Source organism: Anguilla rostrata, chromosome 18 (assembly GCF_018555375.3).
Source record: "Anguilla rostrata isolate EN2019 chromosome 18, ASM1855537v3, whole genome shotgun sequence".
Taxonomy (NCBI): domain Eukaryota; kingdom Metazoa; phylum Chordata; class Actinopteri; order Anguilliformes; family Anguillidae; genus Anguilla; species Anguilla rostrata.
This window is the reverse complement of record NC_057950.1, coordinates 18,784,989-18,804,062: the sequence shown is the minus strand read 5'-3', so window position 1 is coordinate 18,804,062 and position 19,074 is coordinate 18,784,989. Positions and strand designations below refer to the sequence as shown.

The following is a 19,074-nucleotide window of genomic DNA, read 5'->3' as shown; positions in this document are numbered from 1 at the left end:
TGTTGCTAAAAGTGTGTTTTGAACAACATAAAAAATGTATTATTATTATTACTATTATAGATTGTTGAACAATAATTACTAATTTAGCTAGCAAGTGTTCACATCTTTATGACATAAAGGAGTGAAAATAAGACTGCAAATTTCTCTCCAGCACTAAACATTCCCCTTGCATTTCATTGCAGCCACAAGTCACAATTAAAAGATTAAAAAAGAAATGTTATGAATGGATGCATTGCAAAGGGATCGTTTTCCATGTAAACAGCATAACTACCTCAAGACCTCAATCATGTGGAACTAGAAAACCCACTTCTCTATTCCCAGTAGCAACACAAGGTTCTAGGCATATTTTAAGATTACACCTTTAAGACAAAGAAAAAAGGAATAAAAACAACACCACTCAACCACTCCCGTGTGTGTTTACCCCTTACGGCAAGTTCTATGACTCAATAATTAGCATATCTATCACCTGAAGATCCCTCTGACAATATATGCACCATAGTACTAAAGACCAAACGGAGACAGGCCATTTTGTTTAGTTTTGTAGAAGTCAGGTGATAGAGGGGAATTTCCAGTCTTAGCAACCAAGCCTTAAAATCCCATAACTTGTAAATTTCCAGTTAGTAATTCTCTAAGCATCTTGCCATATTGCATGTGTAGCAACAGCAAGCCCCTGCAAAGAAGGTTGCTACTAGGCCATCAGCCCAGATTCCATTTCTGAGCTGTGGTTGAGTGATTTATGAGGAATTGACTTCGGAAATCACATGCGATTCCACATCCTGAATGCCGTTCAATTGCCATTTCATGCGCTGCATGGTGGAAAAGCAACATGTTTTGATGAAACTACGTACCAGAAATATAACACTTGCAGGAGTGCTGCCAACTCAGCCTTAGAGTTTGCATTTTATAGGGCCAAAAACCTACTTTAAAATACAGGTTTTACCTGCATTACAGGTATCTAAAAGTGATAACTAGCCACTTATCCTTAAGGAAAACTCGCAGCCCTGATTATATTACTTTTATCTGAGCCATTATTCATAAAAAAAAAAAATCTAACATTTAAAAAAAAAAGTTCAGATAGAAACAAAAAGGACAATTTACAGGCTAATGAGACTAAAAAGCTGAAACCTCAAACTTATTGCAAAGGGACTTGCAATAAATCAGACAGTCAACATTTTCCATTACTTTTAGTTTTTTTGCACCTGTAACTTCTGGTTTACAATACCAACTGGGAAAAAGAGATGAAATGAATTTCAGTGCCACCCAAATGCAGTTTCACAAACTCATCCTGCCAATGATTAATATCGGCATTTAACTAAATAAATCAATGCAAGATGTCCTGCTATCCATCCAATGCATCCATCTCTCAGCACATTGATGGTAGATACTTAACCAATACGCCACAAATGCCCTTTTATTAAAGTAATAAAAGCCATGAATAGTTAGTGAAAAGGAAGCAATGGGTCTGGATAACATTACTCACACACTATATGGTTTAGGAATGCATTTTAATCCACAGAATGCAAGTTTTAACCCAAAGAGAGAACACAAAGGCCATTCACCTTCTTATGCCCCGACAATGGAGGATGACAGAGCAACACCACCACCTACTGTTCTACCACCACTGGCAGAGGTACAGGTACAGTCTCTGTCCACAGCACCCAAAGAGAAAGAAATTTGAGGGAATAGCCCATATTTAGCTTACATCTTAGTGAAAATAAGATGAGCAGATAGTTGGTACTACCTGTAGGGTTCAACATGAATGTTTTTCACACTTCCCTATTCAGGCAAGTTTTAAAGAAATCGACTTCCCCAAACTAAATTTATACTCACCCAGCTATGGCAAAGGTTAGCTGGGGCATTACATTAATTAAAAACATAAAGCTTCTGTAATAATATTTCACTTATCCGGTATCATCAGGTAAAAAAAAACAACCACAAAAAGTCATCTGAGATCAAGAATTAGATTTTAAAACTGAATCTACTCCAAACACTAAATAATAATATATGATTGGAGAGGGGTCTCAGAACCCAGCATGACCCCCTGTCTTATCTTCTCTCACAGCTCTGCTCCTGTGCTCATTTACAGGTGACAAATGGAGACTTGTCCTTACTGAACTGTGATTTAACCCTGAGCTGTCATTTCACTTGTTCCACACCTGTTTGTACTTGCCCCAGGCAAACATTATTGTTGAACCCTGAACTGGCAACACTGCTTCTTGCGACTTCAGTTTTTTGAAGTCAACATCGTTGTTTTGTTCAGAAACTGAAGGCAAAACGGCAGATGGCAGTTTCTTTTCCCCTCTCTCTGCATGTTTAAATATGCACAGCAGTAGAACGTCCAACTCTGGTATTTGTAGCACAAAGGCATTCACAGGCATACACAAATGCAATTTTCAGTAATATTAAACAACTTTTAAAATCCCCAGCTTGGTTGCTGAATTTTATTCGTTTGCCAATTTTATTAAATAGGCAGAGCATTATTACTGTGTATGATTCTGGTACCCTCAATAAAAAGGTCATTACAAATGGCAGTCAGACAGTGGAAATGTATCTAAAAGGATTTTTCCTGGACTGAAAATCCATCTACCTGTTGTTGTCTTGCCATAACAAGAAACTCAAGCTTTTCTAAAAAGAAACTGCATAACTTACAGAAAAGTAAAAATGATGTGTGTGTGTTTCCATTTGATGTATAAATAAATGCCAGCTAGGCACTGTAAACCTCATACTTAATTGTCCAGAGGCACCAATTTTCACATATTAACTATGTTACTCAAATATCCATGGAAACGTCTCTGTAATGGACGGCACATCCTGGACGTGTCTCTCATTGCACACGTTTGAAGGCTAACGCTGTCACACTGTGGCCGGTCTTCCCTCCGAACATGAAGCTGGGCGTGGGCAGCTCTCGATGGAACGCAAACCCTTCAAGAAAGAATCAACAAAAACCCAGCATTAGTGACACAAAGGACATACCTGTCACACAATCTTTTTTTCAAAAGAGATCTGGCTTGATGTCAGAGTATTTGTACCATTCTTTGGAACTGCTGAGCATTACGCTGGAAAGGTTTCCATGACACTTGTTATGAACTACAGCACTAAAATACACACATAAATTACTGCTAAGCCTGCCAGTGCCTCATCTGGTTTATAACTCTGAACCCTTCACAGGCAGAGACTGTCAGGCTGACACATTGGGTTCAGGTGATCTTTGCTCCTGTGCCAATAGAAACTTGGGTGTTACTGAAGGTTACAGCAGCTGAATGTTTGCTTCGGTACTCTTGAATATACTGTTCTCACACAATGACCTAAAACACTTCCAGGAAAGTCCAGCAAGTTTAGTAGAACCTCTTTGTCAGACTTGGGCAGTACGTGTGCTTAAACTTAACACCTAAAGGTGCCTTTTCCTTGGCTATATATAAACAAATATTGTATTTTCTTTTATTTTTATACTAGCAATGAAGAAATGAATGGTCGCAATAGAGTGGCCATTTGTGTTCTGCAGTGTACAGTCACTGAGCATTCCTTATTCCATATTGTCGTTGTTGTTGTCAGAGATAAATGGATTATTGCTACTTAATTTAATAACTTTTTGTCTGCAGAGAAAGCCACCCACCCTGCCTGAAGAAGTGGAGCAACTGCTCCTTGGTCCAGTTACAGGACGTAATGAGGAAGAGGCCTCCCTGTGTGAGCGCGCCCTGCAGGGCCTTCAGGTAGTGCGCCTTCCCATCCGCAGCACTGTCCGGGTTCAGGCTAATGGCATCGAAAGTGCCCTTGTCGATACACACGTCAAACCCAGTCAGCGTCCCAGCACAACTCAGGAAATCCACCTCCTTTGCAGAACAGACAGACACAGACAGTCTTTATGTGCAGGACTGCAGAAATAATTAGGACCAACAAGCTCGACTTCCTTGAAATTTACATTCATAAACTGTACCTCATGCCTTCCTTTAAACAGTAAATCATTATTTTGTACATTTTTAAACAGCTGCATGAATTTAAAAAGCAACTGCCCGTTTTAAATCTCCCCAACTTTGCCCTTCATGCTTTATGCATGGACGATACACTACATGGCCCAAAAGTATGAGAACACCCCTTCTAATTACTGGGTTCAGCTACTTCAGCCACACCCATTACTAACAGGTGCATAAAAACCAAGCATACAGCCATGCAAACTCCATAGACAAACATTGGCAGGAGAATAATTCGTACTTTAAGGTGACTACGGTCACATTCAACGTGGCACGGCTATAGGATGCCAGTTCCTCACATTTTTGCCCTGCAAGAGCTGACCCGGTCAACTGAAAGTACAGCTATTGTGAAGTGGCAATGTCTAGGAGCAACAAGGCCACACAAGCCATGTAGTAGCCTATATTTCACTGGCCAAAAGTAAAAAAAAAAAAAAAAAACGTGTGCATTTTTTCTTTGGCCACTAATTATCAGTATATCATGAATAACACATTATGTTTGAATATATGTTTGCTTATGGTTGAGCCTTTTGATTAAACTGGAAGTATTTTACCTTGGCAATATTAAGAGCAAGTGCTCCCCATGTCTTATGTAGCCTAATACATATACGAAAGGAAAAAATCTTAGGTTTGTTTTGTTAGGATTTTATTTGGGTGCAGCTTGGAACACTAGCTTCTTCATTCGTTTGAGGCTCTTAACAAAACCAGCCGCACCTGAAACTGGACCCAGATCACATGAATAATGCTCAAAAGTGACTCAGACTTGATTGAAATGGGCAGATGCTGGGATAGAGAGATCACGCACATCCTCACATTCAAATTACATGCAGGTATTTAGACCCTCTCATGCCAAGCGACTTACACAGCAGAAATGTTTTGTTCGTTCACACAGTATGCTTTTATACAACCCCCAGCTCAGGGGAGGCAGGCTGCATTTCCTACCCGATGTACAGGAGGCGCGATGTGGAGGACGGGGATACACACTGCAGCTCTGTTAACCGCACGTCAGCGCACTCCAGCGTACGGTCCCGCGGGTCGGCCACCCGACCACGGTCAATATTTACCTCGCTACCGCACTGCCAGGCCTCAGCTCTCTTTCACAGTGAAAGGGTGAACGCCGCGATCATGAAGGATACGCGCTGCAGCGGCCGCGCACGAGCGAACCGCACGCTCTGACTGGACGTGACAGAAAACAGGGGCCATGACTGTGCTGGAGGCGATGGGCCAGTCCGAATTCAAGGGGCAGAACTGGTGGCTTCCTGTGTTTCCCCCAACCCAAACATGGAAGACCCCAGCCCCCCCTACACACACACACACACAGCAATGTTCTGAAAGATGAATTGTGCTGCTAGCTGCTGAGGCCACTTGATATGGAGCAAACGTACGATGGCTTGGTGCACAGTCTAGATGCAAAAGGCCCTTATGAACGCAGTTATTAATAGCTGAGCATATGCTGTATATATATTGTGCATATATATTTTTTCATCTAATACGGAATGGCAGAAATGTGCTATTTAAAGATTTTTTTTTATCCATCTGTCACATCTGAATAAAGCAGGGGCTCTAGTTTGCAAGGGTTTCACACAGTATCCTCACGTGTCAGCGGTGCTCATAGCATGCTCAGGTTTTTACTTTTTATGGTGAATTGCAAACCCGTCTGTACGTATATGACAACTATACATATAAATTGAGACAACTTCCAGTTTGTTACACATTTAGAACACTGGAAAACATTAAAATTAAGAATCTTTTAAGCTTTACACATCAATTAGCTGCCATGTATGCCCAATAACATCATGTAAGGATTTATCCAATCAGCTTCTAAAGTGTCCGAGTTTGCCTGGTCAGAGCCTTGTAAACAGGCAAATACACAGAATTCTTAGTAACCGCATCATGTTCCTACATTTGTTATTTAACATTGGTTATGGTGTAATATTGAGTAAAGTAGAAGAATCACAGGGATATTCAAATGTAATGCGTTCTACAATAATCTTTGTCAAAGACTAAGACTGCCACCAACTGTTAACTTGTGGAATAAATTTTGCCTCTATGAACATATTTGCATGACATTACAATTACAGTCAATAATCATTTCATGTGCAGGAATGCATTTGTGGTCCTGTCATTCCTGTCAGCACATACTTCCATTTTTAATCATAGAACCCAATGTGCAAAAAAGGTTTTTTGCAACAAAAAAAAAAAAAAAACTGTGGATGCAATTTGTTGGTAAAAACATTTAACACAAAACTCTTATTTTAACACCCAAAAAGTACTCTAATGTATTGATCCAAATTATTGATCTTAATTACTCTGATAAAAAATGGGAGCACAAAGACAGAAAACCATGCCAGGTCTAAAAACAGAGGACCTGGAATATTTGAGCATGGACCTACCTCAACTTTTATATTGGACAGATCATCTTGCTCCAGCACATTTTTGGCAAGTTCTACAGCAGCAGCAGAATAATCTATTCCAGTAAGGTTTGTGAATCCGGATTTAGCCTGAAAGGATAAGGAAGTATATTTCCACAGTTGGCTTAAACTGAATTTTACAAAGTACACTAACTCCCATAATGTAATACTGATCTTGAGCCATCTTCCCAAAACTCTGAAAGGATGGTTTACTGACGTGTATATGCTACAATACAACAAAACTAACAGGCATTACTGTACAGCAGGTGGTACTGCAGGTCAGTTATTTCTGCATTAGCCTGCAGTACAAGCAAGCGACTTGCTTTCAATAATAAATGCACGAGCCAGTAATGTGATTTAACCTAGGGGAAACTGCACAATAGCGGTCCTAAAATAGTACCAATTCAACAAGTAGACTTCCATTCCCTGTTCCAATGTCGAGTACGGCAGCATCGGCTGGGACGTTTTCTTTCCTTAGGCATTTGATCACGCGGTGCATGCTCATTTCGCCGAACCTGCAAACAGCTTTGCAAATCAATGTGCTAGGCAGTAGTTATATGCTCACCGGTACAGTTATCGTGCGGAAATGTATCATTTAAATTAGAGAACGCTTTCACAGGACCTATAACAGTATTTCCGAACACACAGAGAAATTACATTTTAGAATTCGTTTGGCCGAACAAACTATCTTGACATCAATATGTATGTATGACTCTTAAACAAATAACAATTAGAAACACGTTACCATATCTCGCCAACATCCCCGATGTCTTTGTAGGTCCGTAAATCTCTTTGGTAGACATCATCCCAACTAAAGAGAAAGACAAATACATGTCAAGTCTAATTCTGTTTTTAGTCAGCGCTTCCAAACCGAGTTATACCTAACTGGTTAGCTGATCTAATCTAGCTAACATACTGATAATGTGTATATTTGCTGGCGCTAGCTATAGCATCTAGGTAACCAACTTGCATTGCAAAAAAGTACTACTCACTGACGGGAAGTTATTGCGTATTAGAAAATGCAGAAATATTCACAGACCTAAGCATGATTAGTATAAAATGGGTTGCACGATAACGTTGCATTCCTCAATTCACTTGCTTGCTAGCTTTACCTATCATAGCGCTATATTCAAAGTTTTACCCAGCTAATCGGGTAGGGGAGTATGACAATTAAAACAGAAGTACTCACTACTCTTTAGTTCCTAGCTCTGAAGACGTGAAATCCTGTTCAAGATATTGTTCTTCGTCGCTTTTGATCGTATCCTGATTACCATGTGCACTCCCGTTGGAATCCATACTGACAAGTAAGCAACACTCCTACCAACCACCTGGCTTTTACTACGGTAAGACAAAGGGGACAATTTTGTTGCACGCAAAAAAAAAAAAAGTATATTTACAGTCTATGTAGCAAACAGCTGTCCAATGTGATAATTGAATTACTAAAGAGAATATAAACTACAGGAATGTTTAGACATTAAATCTCAATATTCATATTCAAACAGGTATTAGTTTTACCATGTTTGCAATTAATTGCTTGAATATTTAGGTATATCGTTGGACAGTTTCAGTTTATCAAGATACATACTTTTTATATCGACAATATCAAATGCTCACTAGTTAGTTGGATATTGCTAAATTGGGATAAACAAGATGTTTTAATACAATTTATGTATAATACCTGCAGACTTGACGTGTTACCTGTATTCATTTCAAATCACATGTGAATCGTTAGATTAAACTACTAGATTAAATTTCGAGGATCTTTGGATGCCGTTAAATGTAAACCTTCCTACATTTCCCAGGGACGCCAAAGCTTCCGGATTTTTGTGACGCACGTAGTCATGCAGCCGCAAGAGATTGTGGGACAGGTGGGGATGTTTTCATCATGGCGGCTTCCATTTCGGGTTATACTTTCAGTTCTGTCTGTTACCACAGCGCAAACAGCAACTCCGACCACGTAAGTACCCAAAACATCCTTTTTTAAACAGAGGAGACTAAATATCATTGTTTGATTTATTTGGTAGTTCCATCCATCACGGCTGGACGCTATCGAGTTTCCACAGTGTCATCTTCCTGCACCTGACACAGTGACAGAGCTAGCTAGCTACACAGTTAGCAATCTAGCTAACGAGCCGAGATGAGAGATCGCCAAGTGTCCTGTCGGTATTCTTGTTTATCTGTGGTGTGACGTTAATTACCCGGTGACAGTAACTTTACTGACGACAAAGTATTGGTATAGTAATTCGTTTCTAGTTGGTTGCATAGCTGGCTGGCTAGCTAACTGGTACATGTTTAAGATTTCAATAAGTATGCAGCTTCAAGTCAAGTCGTTGCTTCAAGTTAGACATTTCCGTAGGTAGTTCGCTAGCCAGCGTAGCAGCAAGGGGAAGCTTGCTAGGTTATGCAAGGTTATTGACTGTTAAAGTGTAGCCGGGGGTGTGCACTGTTTGTGATGTGAAAGAGTACGTTAGCTCGGGGTTTTTACGGTTATGTCCTGTTAAATTGTACGTTAGTTTGGTGTGTGCACTCTTGTCTTCTGTTAAAGTGTAGCCTGGGGTTTGCGCAGTTGTGTTAAGTGTAAGTTAGCCTGGGGTATGCGTGGTGGTCCTGTTGTTAAAGTGTAATTTAGCCTGGGGTGTGTTTGGTTATGTCCTGATATAAGCTGTTGCTAGCTGGTTAAGAACTTGCCTTTGGCTTGGCTGCATTGCGTGATATAGATGGTAAGCTGGCTTGATGATTTCCATATCCCTAAGATATTTTTCTTTATTTTACATAGATTTTATGTAGCCATCCAGCACTTTTATTTGACATGTACAAGCGGATACCTAACACTGAATCTGGAAGACTTAGTTTTATGTAGCCTATATGTACATCATTGTATCACTTATGTGGCTACATATATAGTCTGTATTTGGCATGGTTTAACCAGAATTACTGGTCATGCGTTGGAGGCTGTTTCTTGCTTGACCACATTCTTTTCATGTCTAAAGAATTGTGGATGCTGGTGACAAAAGTGACTCGATTGTGCATCACTTGGGTGTGGGCAATACGTAAGCTAATGCTTAGACATAATAGAGTATATTGAAACATTTTGGTAGCAGCAAATTAATTTAGCAAAAAGCAACTGTTGCACTTTACTTCCACTGATAGCATAAATGTTTCTAAAACAATTATCAAGTGCATATTTGTTTTTTGATTGGTAAATTAAATGTTGTCATCTTTAGGTCACTGCAGTTGGAAGGAATTGGGTTAATTAATGCCAAAACAATCACAAAATTAAATAAAGTTTATAAATCTATTATACACTACATTTTGACCCGACCATTCAGAATTTCAGAGTCATAAACTACACTATCTGTAGCATTAAAGAGGTTTAACAGGTTCAGAGTTCCCTAAGTAGCGTCTATGACAGATTACTATGGGAAACCTTTGGTTATGGATAACTGTTACGTAATGAGTATTGTGTCTTATCAGACTTGTGTTTTGTAGTTGTTCCAATGCGCTTCGGTATGCTCTTATTGCTTTGGATAAAACGTCTGTCAAATAAATGTAATGTAATGTAATCTTTATTGTCTGCTTCCTTGATGATAGTTACTGGGGAAAAAAATTTAAGCTTCATTAGTTATTTCTTTTGTTTTAAGTTTCTGTAACCAGATAGGTCAACTGAAAAATGACTTCACATTTTCATTGATGACCTGGGGAATGAAAGTGGGTGGAGAATGCAGGGATTGTTTGTTTGTAGGGGGTGATTAAGTGAGCAGATTTAGAGGGCCAGTTTTGTGAGGATCTTTGGTTTACCCTTTTCTCCTACTCCTTTCAAGCTGTGGGATCATTGTTGTATCTCATCCTAAGGATGGTATCTTTTGCTGTACAGTATGGGGAGGGGGGTTGCTTCATTTTATTTGGTACTTAGGGAAGAGTGCCCCCTACTGGCCATCAGCACCATTTCCAGCAGCAGCGGCATGGAGTGAGAAGGCTATGGATGGTCTCCCTACATACGCTGCAGAAAATGCCTTTGAATGTGTTCTGTTTTGCTGCTGTCAGTGTTCATTTTCATGTTTAACGTATAAGTTGTGTTTTCAATATGCAGAAGCAATGTTATTTTATTTGTTTATTCTTTTGTAGGAAGGCTTTCTGTTGGGAGAAGTGAGGCAAGAGGAGACTTTTAGCATCAATGATTCACAGATCAGCAACACAGAATTTGTTCAAGTAGTAGGTAAGGACCTGCGCCCATCTCCTGAACACTTGTTAGAAAATTGTTCTTTTTTTGTTTTCAGGAGGTGTTTTCGTATAAGCTGTAAGGTCATCAGCTTTCTGTCCCTTACAGAAATGGAAAAACACAGCAATGTGTTGAAACTACTTAGCTAATAAAGATTTTTCTAGACTACATGGGAGAATACACAACGTTATTGCCATTTTCAGGTAGTGAAGTGTAAAAAAGCATTGCATATATTTGTGAAATATATTTATCATTACATTTTTCAAAACTTTGGGAGGATTAGGAAGGATATCTGCAGTGTTTCATAGGCTTACTTCGAGTTGGCAGTCTTGTCACTGATGTTGGTTACCTTGTAGTATGTTTTGGGCTTAAACTTGCTGGTGCTGGTGACTGGAGTTGTGTTCCTGAATAGTGTCTGTATTGTCATTGTCACTGCATCAGTCTTGACTGTTATGGGCACTGTGACTGTGGATCTCAGAGGGCAGTGTCAGTCCTGACTGTAATGGGCACTGTGACTGTGAATCCCAGAGGGCAATGTCAGTCCTGACTGCAGTGGGCACTGTGACTGTGAATCCCAGAGGGCAGTGTCAGTCCTGACTGTAATGGACACTGTGACTGTGAGTCCCACAGGGCAGTGTCAGTCCTGACTGTAATGGGCACTGTGACTGTGAATCCCAGAGGGCAGTGTCAGTCCTGACTGTAATGGACACTGTGACTGTGAGTCCCACAGGGCAGTGTCAGTCCTGACTGCAGTGGACACTGTGACTGTGAGTCCCACAGGGCAGTGTCAGTCCTGACTGCAGTGGGCACTGTGACTGTGAATCCCAGAGGGCAGTGTCAGTCCTGACTGTAATGGACACTGTGACTGTGAATCCCAGAGGGCAGTGTCAGTCCTGACTGTAATGGACACTGTGACTGTGAGTCCCACAGGGCAGTGTCAGTCCTGACTGTAACAGGGACACTGTGACTGGTGGCCTTTATGCTTTATTCTTAGGCTTTCTGTGTGACTGCATCTGAATTTTGTTGCAGGTGTACCTTAACTCTAGTAACCAAATTTGTCCAACTTCAGAGTGCATGCCTGTATTGCATTAGTATAACAATGCTCTTTGAGGGTAGAGCCTCAAAGCCTTGTATTATCTGCAAGCATTTCAAGGTGTTGACAGTCAGACTTGTTGTGATATGCCTGGCATGTCTTTCGACAGAACTCAAAAATGCTCTTTTCTTCACAGAAATCCAGAACCATGAGCCTTGTACACATCTTTTTAGGTAAGAGTATTTTTTTTTTCCCGTTGACAGCATTATTTAAAGGAGCTCTCTTGTGGTGCTGAGATTGTAGCTGGCCCACCATAATTTTGGCTTTTATTTTGCTTGTTTGTTCCAGCTTTTATGACTATGCGGGTAAAATTAATGAAGAGAGTCTCAACAGAATCCTCAGAGAAAGAAGAAAAGTAAGTCCGCCCTGTCCCCCACTCAGTATTTGATTAAGTTCTTGAAATTTTCCCAGAGCCCACAGTGTGCTTTCCGCTGCCCTCCTGTGGGCTGTGTGCAGTTACAGCCCAGCATCATACTCAAGTGCGGCTGTCACAGAGGCCCGTACGGTCCAAACACAAACCTGTGCCAATTTTGTGTTTGGACCGACATTACATTTTAGATGTCCAGATTTAAATTCCTGATCAAGTTGCAGTTTGCTGCACATTTCCACCAAGGTAATACTTGGGCAAAATTGGGGAATGAGCTCATATAATTGTTAGAAGGCAATTTAAGCCGTTTTATCTGGCAAGCTACATATTGCCTAGGACATCCAAGCATTTCTGTGTCAATTGAATCCGTACAAGAAACCAAAACCCCAAGCAAGCCGTGAAGCTGAAGCTCCGTGTCACCGTTCCCCGCAGAACGTGATTGGCTGGTACCGCTTCCGACGGAACACCCAGCAGCAGATGTCCTTCAGGGAGCTGGTGATCCACAAGCAGCTGAGCCAGATCCTGGGTGTGCCCGACCTCGTCTTCCTCCTCTTCAGCTTCATCTCCACCGCCAACAGCTCCACGCACGCGCTGGAGTACGTGCTCTTCAGGCCAAACGGAAGGTAGGCCTGGGGCCCGGCTCTGAGAATGGGCGGAGTCTGAGCCTGTCTGTCACCCACTGCTTTTGGTTCACTCTCCCTGGTATTATGCGTCAGCTCGGAATGGATATGCATTTGATTTTTATTCATCCTATTTTGCTGCGCAAAAAGGATTGGAAACCTGGCACATTCTTTGCAACTGAAAGGCCTTTTTAAATAAACGTTATTCTAGGCACTCAAAGTATGGGAATCGTTAAATTCATATAGTTCAGTAATGAAAAAAAACAAAACAAGAGGGCATAGGTGGACTTTAGGTCTTGGAGCAGAGGCACCCAATACCTGATGCTTGAAAGTGTGCCATTAGCTAAAGCTGGTTTTAAATGCAGGTCGCGGGGCTTACTTTAAGGACGTTGGCAGCATCGCCTCGGTGCAGCTGTCAGCGTCTGACACATCGCCACGCTTGCATTTAAGCAGATGGGCATGGTCGTGTAATGGCACTCTCAGTTTCTTTGGACAGATTACAGAAATCGGGCCCATTATGTCAGTCTCCCTTCTGCTCTCTGCGCGTCTGCGCGTTCATCTTAATAAATCGCCTTCTGCAGACTTGATTAAACACGATTAAGATTGATGCTTTTATGCATGGACCCCAGGATCTCTCAATTTTATCAGCTGTGTAAATGAACACATTAAAAATGGGGAAAAAAGGGGGAAATATTTATTTGTTAATATTGTGGAAGTTTTGGAGGCCGTCCTCACCTGGAGAGAGTCATGGTAACAAACACATGTGATGCTGTTAACTTCGTAACAAGCACAGGGCAGAAGTTTTACTGCAGAGAGGAAAGATTTGATCGCAGAAGGCTTTTTGGACAGTTTCCTTAGGGAGATTAAAGCGCAGGTGCTCTCAATGTGTGGAATTTTTGTGACAGGACAGATTGGGATAGGGACCTGCTAGAAAATAGATTTCTGTTCACAGACATTATTGTTAGTTTCTGTTTTGATGGCATCAAAGTCGGAAAGGTTCCCCAACATGGTGGCTCGTGGCATCGTCAGACGCGTAGTGCGTTGACCTGTTTGATTGACAGTGTGTCTATGGCAGTGGACAGTGTGAGACTGAGCTGTGTCTCTCCCCCAGCAGGTATAACCAGAGAATCCCTCTCAGCATCCCTAACCTGGGAAACACCAGCCAACAAGAGTACAAGGTGTCTTCTGTGCCAAACACGTCCAGGAACTACGCCAAGGTCATCAAGGAACATGGGTGAGTGAGGCCGGAAGTCACCGGGGCGATGACGGACAGGCGTAACCCGATAGAAGATCTGTGGACCCCACTGAGCTCTCCTGTCCTGACCGCACACCCCATAGCCTGGCCCCTCCCCTGAAACCTTTGGGACAATCCTGGTTAAAGGGATTAATGTCCAGATGTTTTACATGACATCAGGGATCTCTGCTGGGTTCAGTAAATCCAGCGGGTTTGTTCAGAATAGCCGGCGCTGGTGTCGAGTCACTGGCAGTGACATTTTATTCATTATATGTGGTCTTTGAAAAATGTCAGTTTTTGAAAGTTTCATGTTGCATTCTTTTAAAAACTTTACAGTGCTGTGAGTGTGACATCATTTATATGATGGTGTTTTTAAATCAAGTCAGGGAGTGCCTTCCTCATTGGTTTGCTTCAGTTAGTAACATGTTGCAAAGCCATTGGTCATGCTATAATGTTTTGTTTTAGAATTGAATGGGCCTATGAATGAAATTAATAGTATTCACTCATTTCTGAAAATGTGGAATGTTGCAGGGCAGAGTTCTTTGACAAAGATGGGGTGATGAAGGATATCAGAACAATCTTCCAGGTATACAGCGCATTACAAGACAAAGTTCAGGTGAGTTACGCATCATTAGAATGACATTTAGCCCTTTATTGTGTTTATTGTATACGCAAATAAATGGCACACGTATGGCTGTAGCCTTCATAAGAAACTAGACCAGTTTCAAAATATTAATTATTTGTATGGCTGATTGTGACCACTGGGGTTTTATTTTTCATAGAAAGTGGAGATGTGTAGAGACTAGCTGGAGGGTTATTTATGTTTGCTGACAGTCTGTAAAGTTCTACCGTGAGGGAAATTCCTTGAGCTCTTGAGAAGTTGCTTTGAAAATTCTCTGCCTTCGCAGGCTGTGTGTGGGGAGGTGGAACAGAGCGAACGTGTGAAAGAGAAAGTCCAAGAAGAAGTGAATAAACTCAAACAGCAAATAGCTCTCAGGAAACGAAAGACTGCGGAGGAAGAGAGAAGTAAGCTCTTGTGCACCGCTCGTACCTGCATTGCATTTATTTGGCAGACGCTTTTATCCAAAGTGACGTACAATAAGTGCATACCAAAGGTCACTACAAACACAGGTCCGATAAGGTACAATACTTTTTGTACAGTTATTCATAGCCCTGAACACATTTAGTCCAGTTCACACAGTGAACATTACTCTGACCTAACCTATGCTAAGTCAAACTAGGAGGCATTACAAGCTACAACATCAAGACAATGATACAAGGCACAACAAGTGCTGGATACCTCATTCAAATTACATCTACAGCAGAACGCAGCCATTACATATTTACCTATCCCCCCCATTTCCCCCCAGTTTGACTTTGGTCTCATGGCGGTCCAGCTGCATGACAGTTTCCTAGCTGTGCATTTTACTGTGGTAACCCTAACCCTGACCATAACCCTGACCCTAACCTTGACCCTAACCCTAACCCTGACCCTGACCATAACCCTTACCCTGACATGACCATGACCATGACCATGACCCTGACCCTGACCATAACCATAACCATAACCCTAACCCTAACCCTTACCCTGACCATAACCATAACCCTAACCTTAACCCTAACCGTGACCCTGACCCTGGCCCTAACCCTGACCATAACCCTAACCCTAACCCTGACCCTGTTCAGGACTCCAAGAGGCCGCGGCAGCGCCGGAGAGACCGGTTCCGGTGGACGACTCCAACCCCTCGCTCCCGTCCCGGATGGCCTTCCCCCGAGAGCGGCCCGGCCCGGAGAGGCCCGATACCTCAGACGCCCCGCCCACATACGCTGACGTGGTCCCGGGGGCCTCCCCCGCGGAGCTCCGCCCAGAGACCCACCCGGTCTACCTGCCCCGCCCCCAGGCGGTGGGCTCCCCGGGCCACGCCTCGCCCTCGGCCGCCGGCGTCAGCGAGTACCTGGGCAACGGGGACGGGTCCAGCAGCGACTCCCTGGACAGGCACGCCGCGGGACGGGAGGACGGGGACGAAGATGAGGACGAGGAGGAGGAGGAGGAGGAGGAGGAAGAGGACAGCAGTGAGTATGAGAACCTGCCGAACGAACCCTCGGAGCGACCCCCCGTGGAGGTCCCGTCGGGGCCGCTGAGTCGCCCCGCCGCTCTGAGGCCGGACGGCCACGCCCACAGCTCACAGACCTCTTAGATCTCAGCGTAGCGGTGCGGAGGGCACGCGGTCACAGGCCGAACCGGCTAAGGGGAACACCCGTACAAATCAAGGAAGAGGGGCACGCTTTCGGAAGAGGCGCTTCAGTGCTCGAAACTAAAAGGCATGCGCAGATGGTTCTGCTGTTGGGTTTTTTTGGTTTTTTTCGTTTCTGTTGTTTTTATACAGTCTGGATTCGGCTTCACTGGAAAGGCCCAGCACTGAAGGCTGACCCTTGCAGCCTGGCAACCAGGCCATCAAGCATTTGTTGTCATGGTGAATGAAGAGAGGTTTTTTTTTTTCTTTCTTTGTGAAGAAACATGATATAGAGCAGAGTGAACTTGCTATCGGTGCCACATTATCGATTTGATCGCACAAGCGAAACACTTGGGACAGCCTGGCCCCGCCTCTTATGGATTAGTTTGTGTGTGACATCTGCTACCAATTTAGATCATTCAATTGCACCATTACCTCTTGCACTAATTTTCCTTGTTTTGACATTTATTTCAAGAGAAAAGGGAAAATTTGTCTGCGGCCTTCAATGTTTTCTTTCAATGAGCCAAATTAATGGTTATTAAGTGATATCAGTTTTTTTTGTTCAAGCTTAATCATTACAAAGAAAAGAGATATATATTACGATTGCTTTAGCTTGCACGTTTCTCTTTGACACTTGACTAAGGACTGTCATTCGCAGTTTTTCCTTTAACAATCGATTAGTCTTATAATCATGTGGTTGCCTATCTAACAGAGGAAGTAAAATTCCACTTCGTTACAAATAGAAGTGCTTATATTTTATTTTCATGATGGTGAAATATCATGCCAATCAATGTTATAACAACATGTCATCTATTCACTCTTACGTAACTGACATTTGTCTGTTCTTTGCTCAACGTAACTTTGCTGAATTCTTTTTTGTGCTTTACTGGTACGTTTTAATTGTGCCACAGAAGTAGAATGCTTTTAACTTTTGGAGCGGCCGACTCAAACTTAATGTATAGTTTGGAATTTGAGGAACAAACTCTATGTAGCCGACTAACAAGAATCAATAGATTACAGTCTGTTGTCATTGAAGATTAGCGCTAAACAAGGAACTTGCATATCTCCTTTTACTGCTCCTCCTACTAGTCCTACTTACTACTGTTAAATGCTACAACTACTACTGATGTGGATATTAGCTCCTGTAGATTTAAGAGTTTCTGCTCTGTAAGTGCAGTGCAGAGGAAAGCTCTTCTGCAGTTCTCCTTCTGAATCAACAAACGGCATTCTCTTAATAATGAATAGACCTCATAGGCTTAAGAGAGTCAGTTCTCCTAAAGAAACGGCAGGATGACGGTGACCTTTTCACAGCTACGGTGCCTTCCAGTACGGCAGTGGTATCGCCCGAGTTCCTGACACAGGAAGTCAGGTACCGGAAAGACTGATCTATAAGAGGTGTGCAACACCAGTCGACAGCACTGAATGGTAAATGCCAAAGGCTGGCGGCCGCCTGGAGACCGGAGCAAAGGCTCCTGGGAGACTGAGTGTGTTGTTTAACTGACTGTAGGCCATGGGTGTGCACTGAAAAAACACAAAACTGCTGTGCCAGCTACTGTCGTCCTGAAACTAAGGTGGTCAGGTGAAGACAGGCCAAAGCTTTTCTTCATCTTTAATGCATGAGGTTTCTCACATTAACCGGGGGTGGGGTGGGATGGGGGGGTGTCATGACCCTAAACCATTTGGGGACAGGTACTGAGTTGATGAGGGTGATAAAAAATCTCATTAAAAGTTAAAAGCGAGTGCTTTTTTTAACCTCAGAGTCTCACAACAGAACAAAAAGTAAAGAATGTAAAACTTCCACTCACTTGTCCATTAGCTGTGGAGCTGCATTAGCCGGTACTTATTTATTTCACGTTTGGTTTTTGTTCAGAATCACAGTGGCTGACGGTAGCGCTGAAGTGCAATATCCCTCTGTACAACACCGCAACTCGGTGTGATTGGACCCCAGGGAGCCGGCTGTATTCCCAAGCACAAAGCCGCATCACCATTTATCTCACTGTTTACTCATTATATCTGTAACAAGGCTGAAGGGGGTTTGGTGCTGGCTGCGAGAGAAATAAAAATGAAACAACTGGAACATGTATTTCCAGATCTCTTTCCACTTCAGTCTTAACCTGGATTGTATCGGGGTAATAAAGTAAATATGGTTGTTTGGTTTCAGACTCGCTTCTAGTCATTTACTCTGTGATCTTGATTACAATGTGATTAGGTTAATGGCATGCTTGTAGCAATCCATTCTGGACTCAGCTGTTGGGATTGTTAGATTTATATTGTAATAGGCTGTAGGTCCTGTGATGTGTGGCTTTTCAATGCAAACATATCTTGATCCCTCAACTGTATACCAAAATATATTTCGTACAGGATTACTGAAAACAGTATACCTTTATGCCACGGTTTTAACGATGAATTCAAGTTGAATATCACTATAATCTAAATTGTTTTGGTTTTAGGTGCTCCCAGAGCTACGGAGTGTACATTAAATGACATTAATAGTTCTGTTTGAAAGTTCTGTGCATTTTCTGTGCATATGGTATGTATTATCCTAGTGTGCTTTCATTTTAAGAACACCCTACACACCTGCACGTGCACATACATGCACATGTGTCTGCTCGTGTCCTTGATATATGTGAGAAAAGAATTCTATATTACAACATATAAAAGAAAATCAGTTAATAATTGTCTTGATATCTAATTGGAGCCAAATCTTTATTCAGTATCTCAGTGCAATGCCAAACTGTATGATAACCTCTCTGGCCCTTATGTTACAGTATAAGATACACAAGTGGTGCCCCCCCCCCCCCCCAACATATTATAATGTTGAATTTATGTCATATTTTTTTCCTTTTTCCAGTTTGGTTGTTTTAGTGGCCAAGTGACTTTCACAAGTCAGTAGCCTATTGGTTCACCTCAGTCTTTAATTTGATCAAAAAG

At 42.2% G+C, this 19,074-nt stretch overlaps 2 protein-coding genes across 3 annotated transcripts; one reads left to right on the top strand and one right to left on the bottom strand.

Annotated features, from left to right (window-relative positions):
- Positions 1-1,488: 1,488 nt before the first annotated feature.
- On the bottom strand, positions 1,489-7,707 carry eef1akmt2 (EEF1A lysine methyltransferase 2). Its single transcript, XM_064316860.1, has 6 exons — positions 7,566-7,707; positions 7,122-7,187; positions 6,777-6,891; positions 6,359-6,466; positions 3,614-3,830; positions 1,489-2,922 (listed from the first exon to the last, which is right to left on the bottom strand). Exons 1-6 carry the CDS (start codon positions 7,670-7,672, stop codon positions 2,825-2,827), a joined length of 711 nt encoding a protein of 236 aa, XP_064172930.1. The 5' UTR covers positions 7,673-7,707; the 3' UTR covers positions 1,489-2,824.
- On the top strand, positions 7,586-18,303 carry LOC135244515 (BRISC complex subunit abraxas 2-like). Of its 2 annotated transcripts, none has more exons than XM_064316859.1 (10): positions 7,586-7,719; positions 8,179-8,333; positions 10,502-10,592; positions 11,825-11,861; positions 11,977-12,043; positions 12,488-12,678; positions 13,790-13,909; positions 14,441-14,525; positions 14,818-14,935; positions 15,596-18,303. In XM_064316859.1, the coding sequence occupies exons 2-10, from the start codon at positions 8,262-8,264 to the stop codon at positions 16,105-16,107; spliced, it is 1,293 nt and encodes a 430-aa protein (XP_064172929.1). In that variant the 5' UTR covers positions 7,586-7,719; positions 8,179-8,261; the 3' UTR covers positions 16,108-18,303. The 2 variants fall into 2 exon arrangements, with proteins under 2 accessions (XP_064172929.1, XP_064172928.1); XM_064316858.1 differs by having other exon boundaries at positions 13,787-13,909.
- The last annotated feature ends 771 nt before the right edge of the window (positions 18,304-19,074 follow it).

What these genes read in the sequence shown, in the direction of transcription:
- eef1akmt2 (XM_064316860.1), bottom strand. Translation starts at nt 7,672, where the DNA reads ATGGATTCCAACGGGAGTGCACATGGTAATCAGGATACGATCAAAAGC. An exon ending in GGGGATGTTGGCGAGATATG is followed by an intron (nt 6,892 to 7,121) that starts GTAACGTGTTTC and finishes AGCTGTTTGCAG; the next exon opens with GTTCGGCGAAATGAGCATGC. An exon ending in GCTCCACTTCTTCAGGCAGG is followed by an intron (nt 2,923 to 3,613) that starts GTGGGTGGCTTT and finishes TCTTTCTTGAAG; the next exon opens with GGTTTGCGTTCCATCGAGAG.
- LOC135244515 (XM_064316858.1), top strand. Translation starts at nt 8,262, where the DNA reads ATGGCGGCTTCCATTTCGGGTTATACTTTCAGTTCTGTCTGTTACCAC. An exon ending in AGAATTTGTTCAAGTAGTAG is followed by an intron (nt 10,593 to 11,824) that starts GTAAGGACCTGC and finishes TTTTCTTCACAG; the next exon opens with AAATCCAGAACCATGAGCCT. An exon ending in CATTACAAGACAAAGTTCAG is followed by an intron (nt 14,526 to 14,817) that starts GTGAGTTACGCA and finishes CTGCCTTCGCAG; the next exon opens with GCTGTGTGTGGGGAGGTGGA.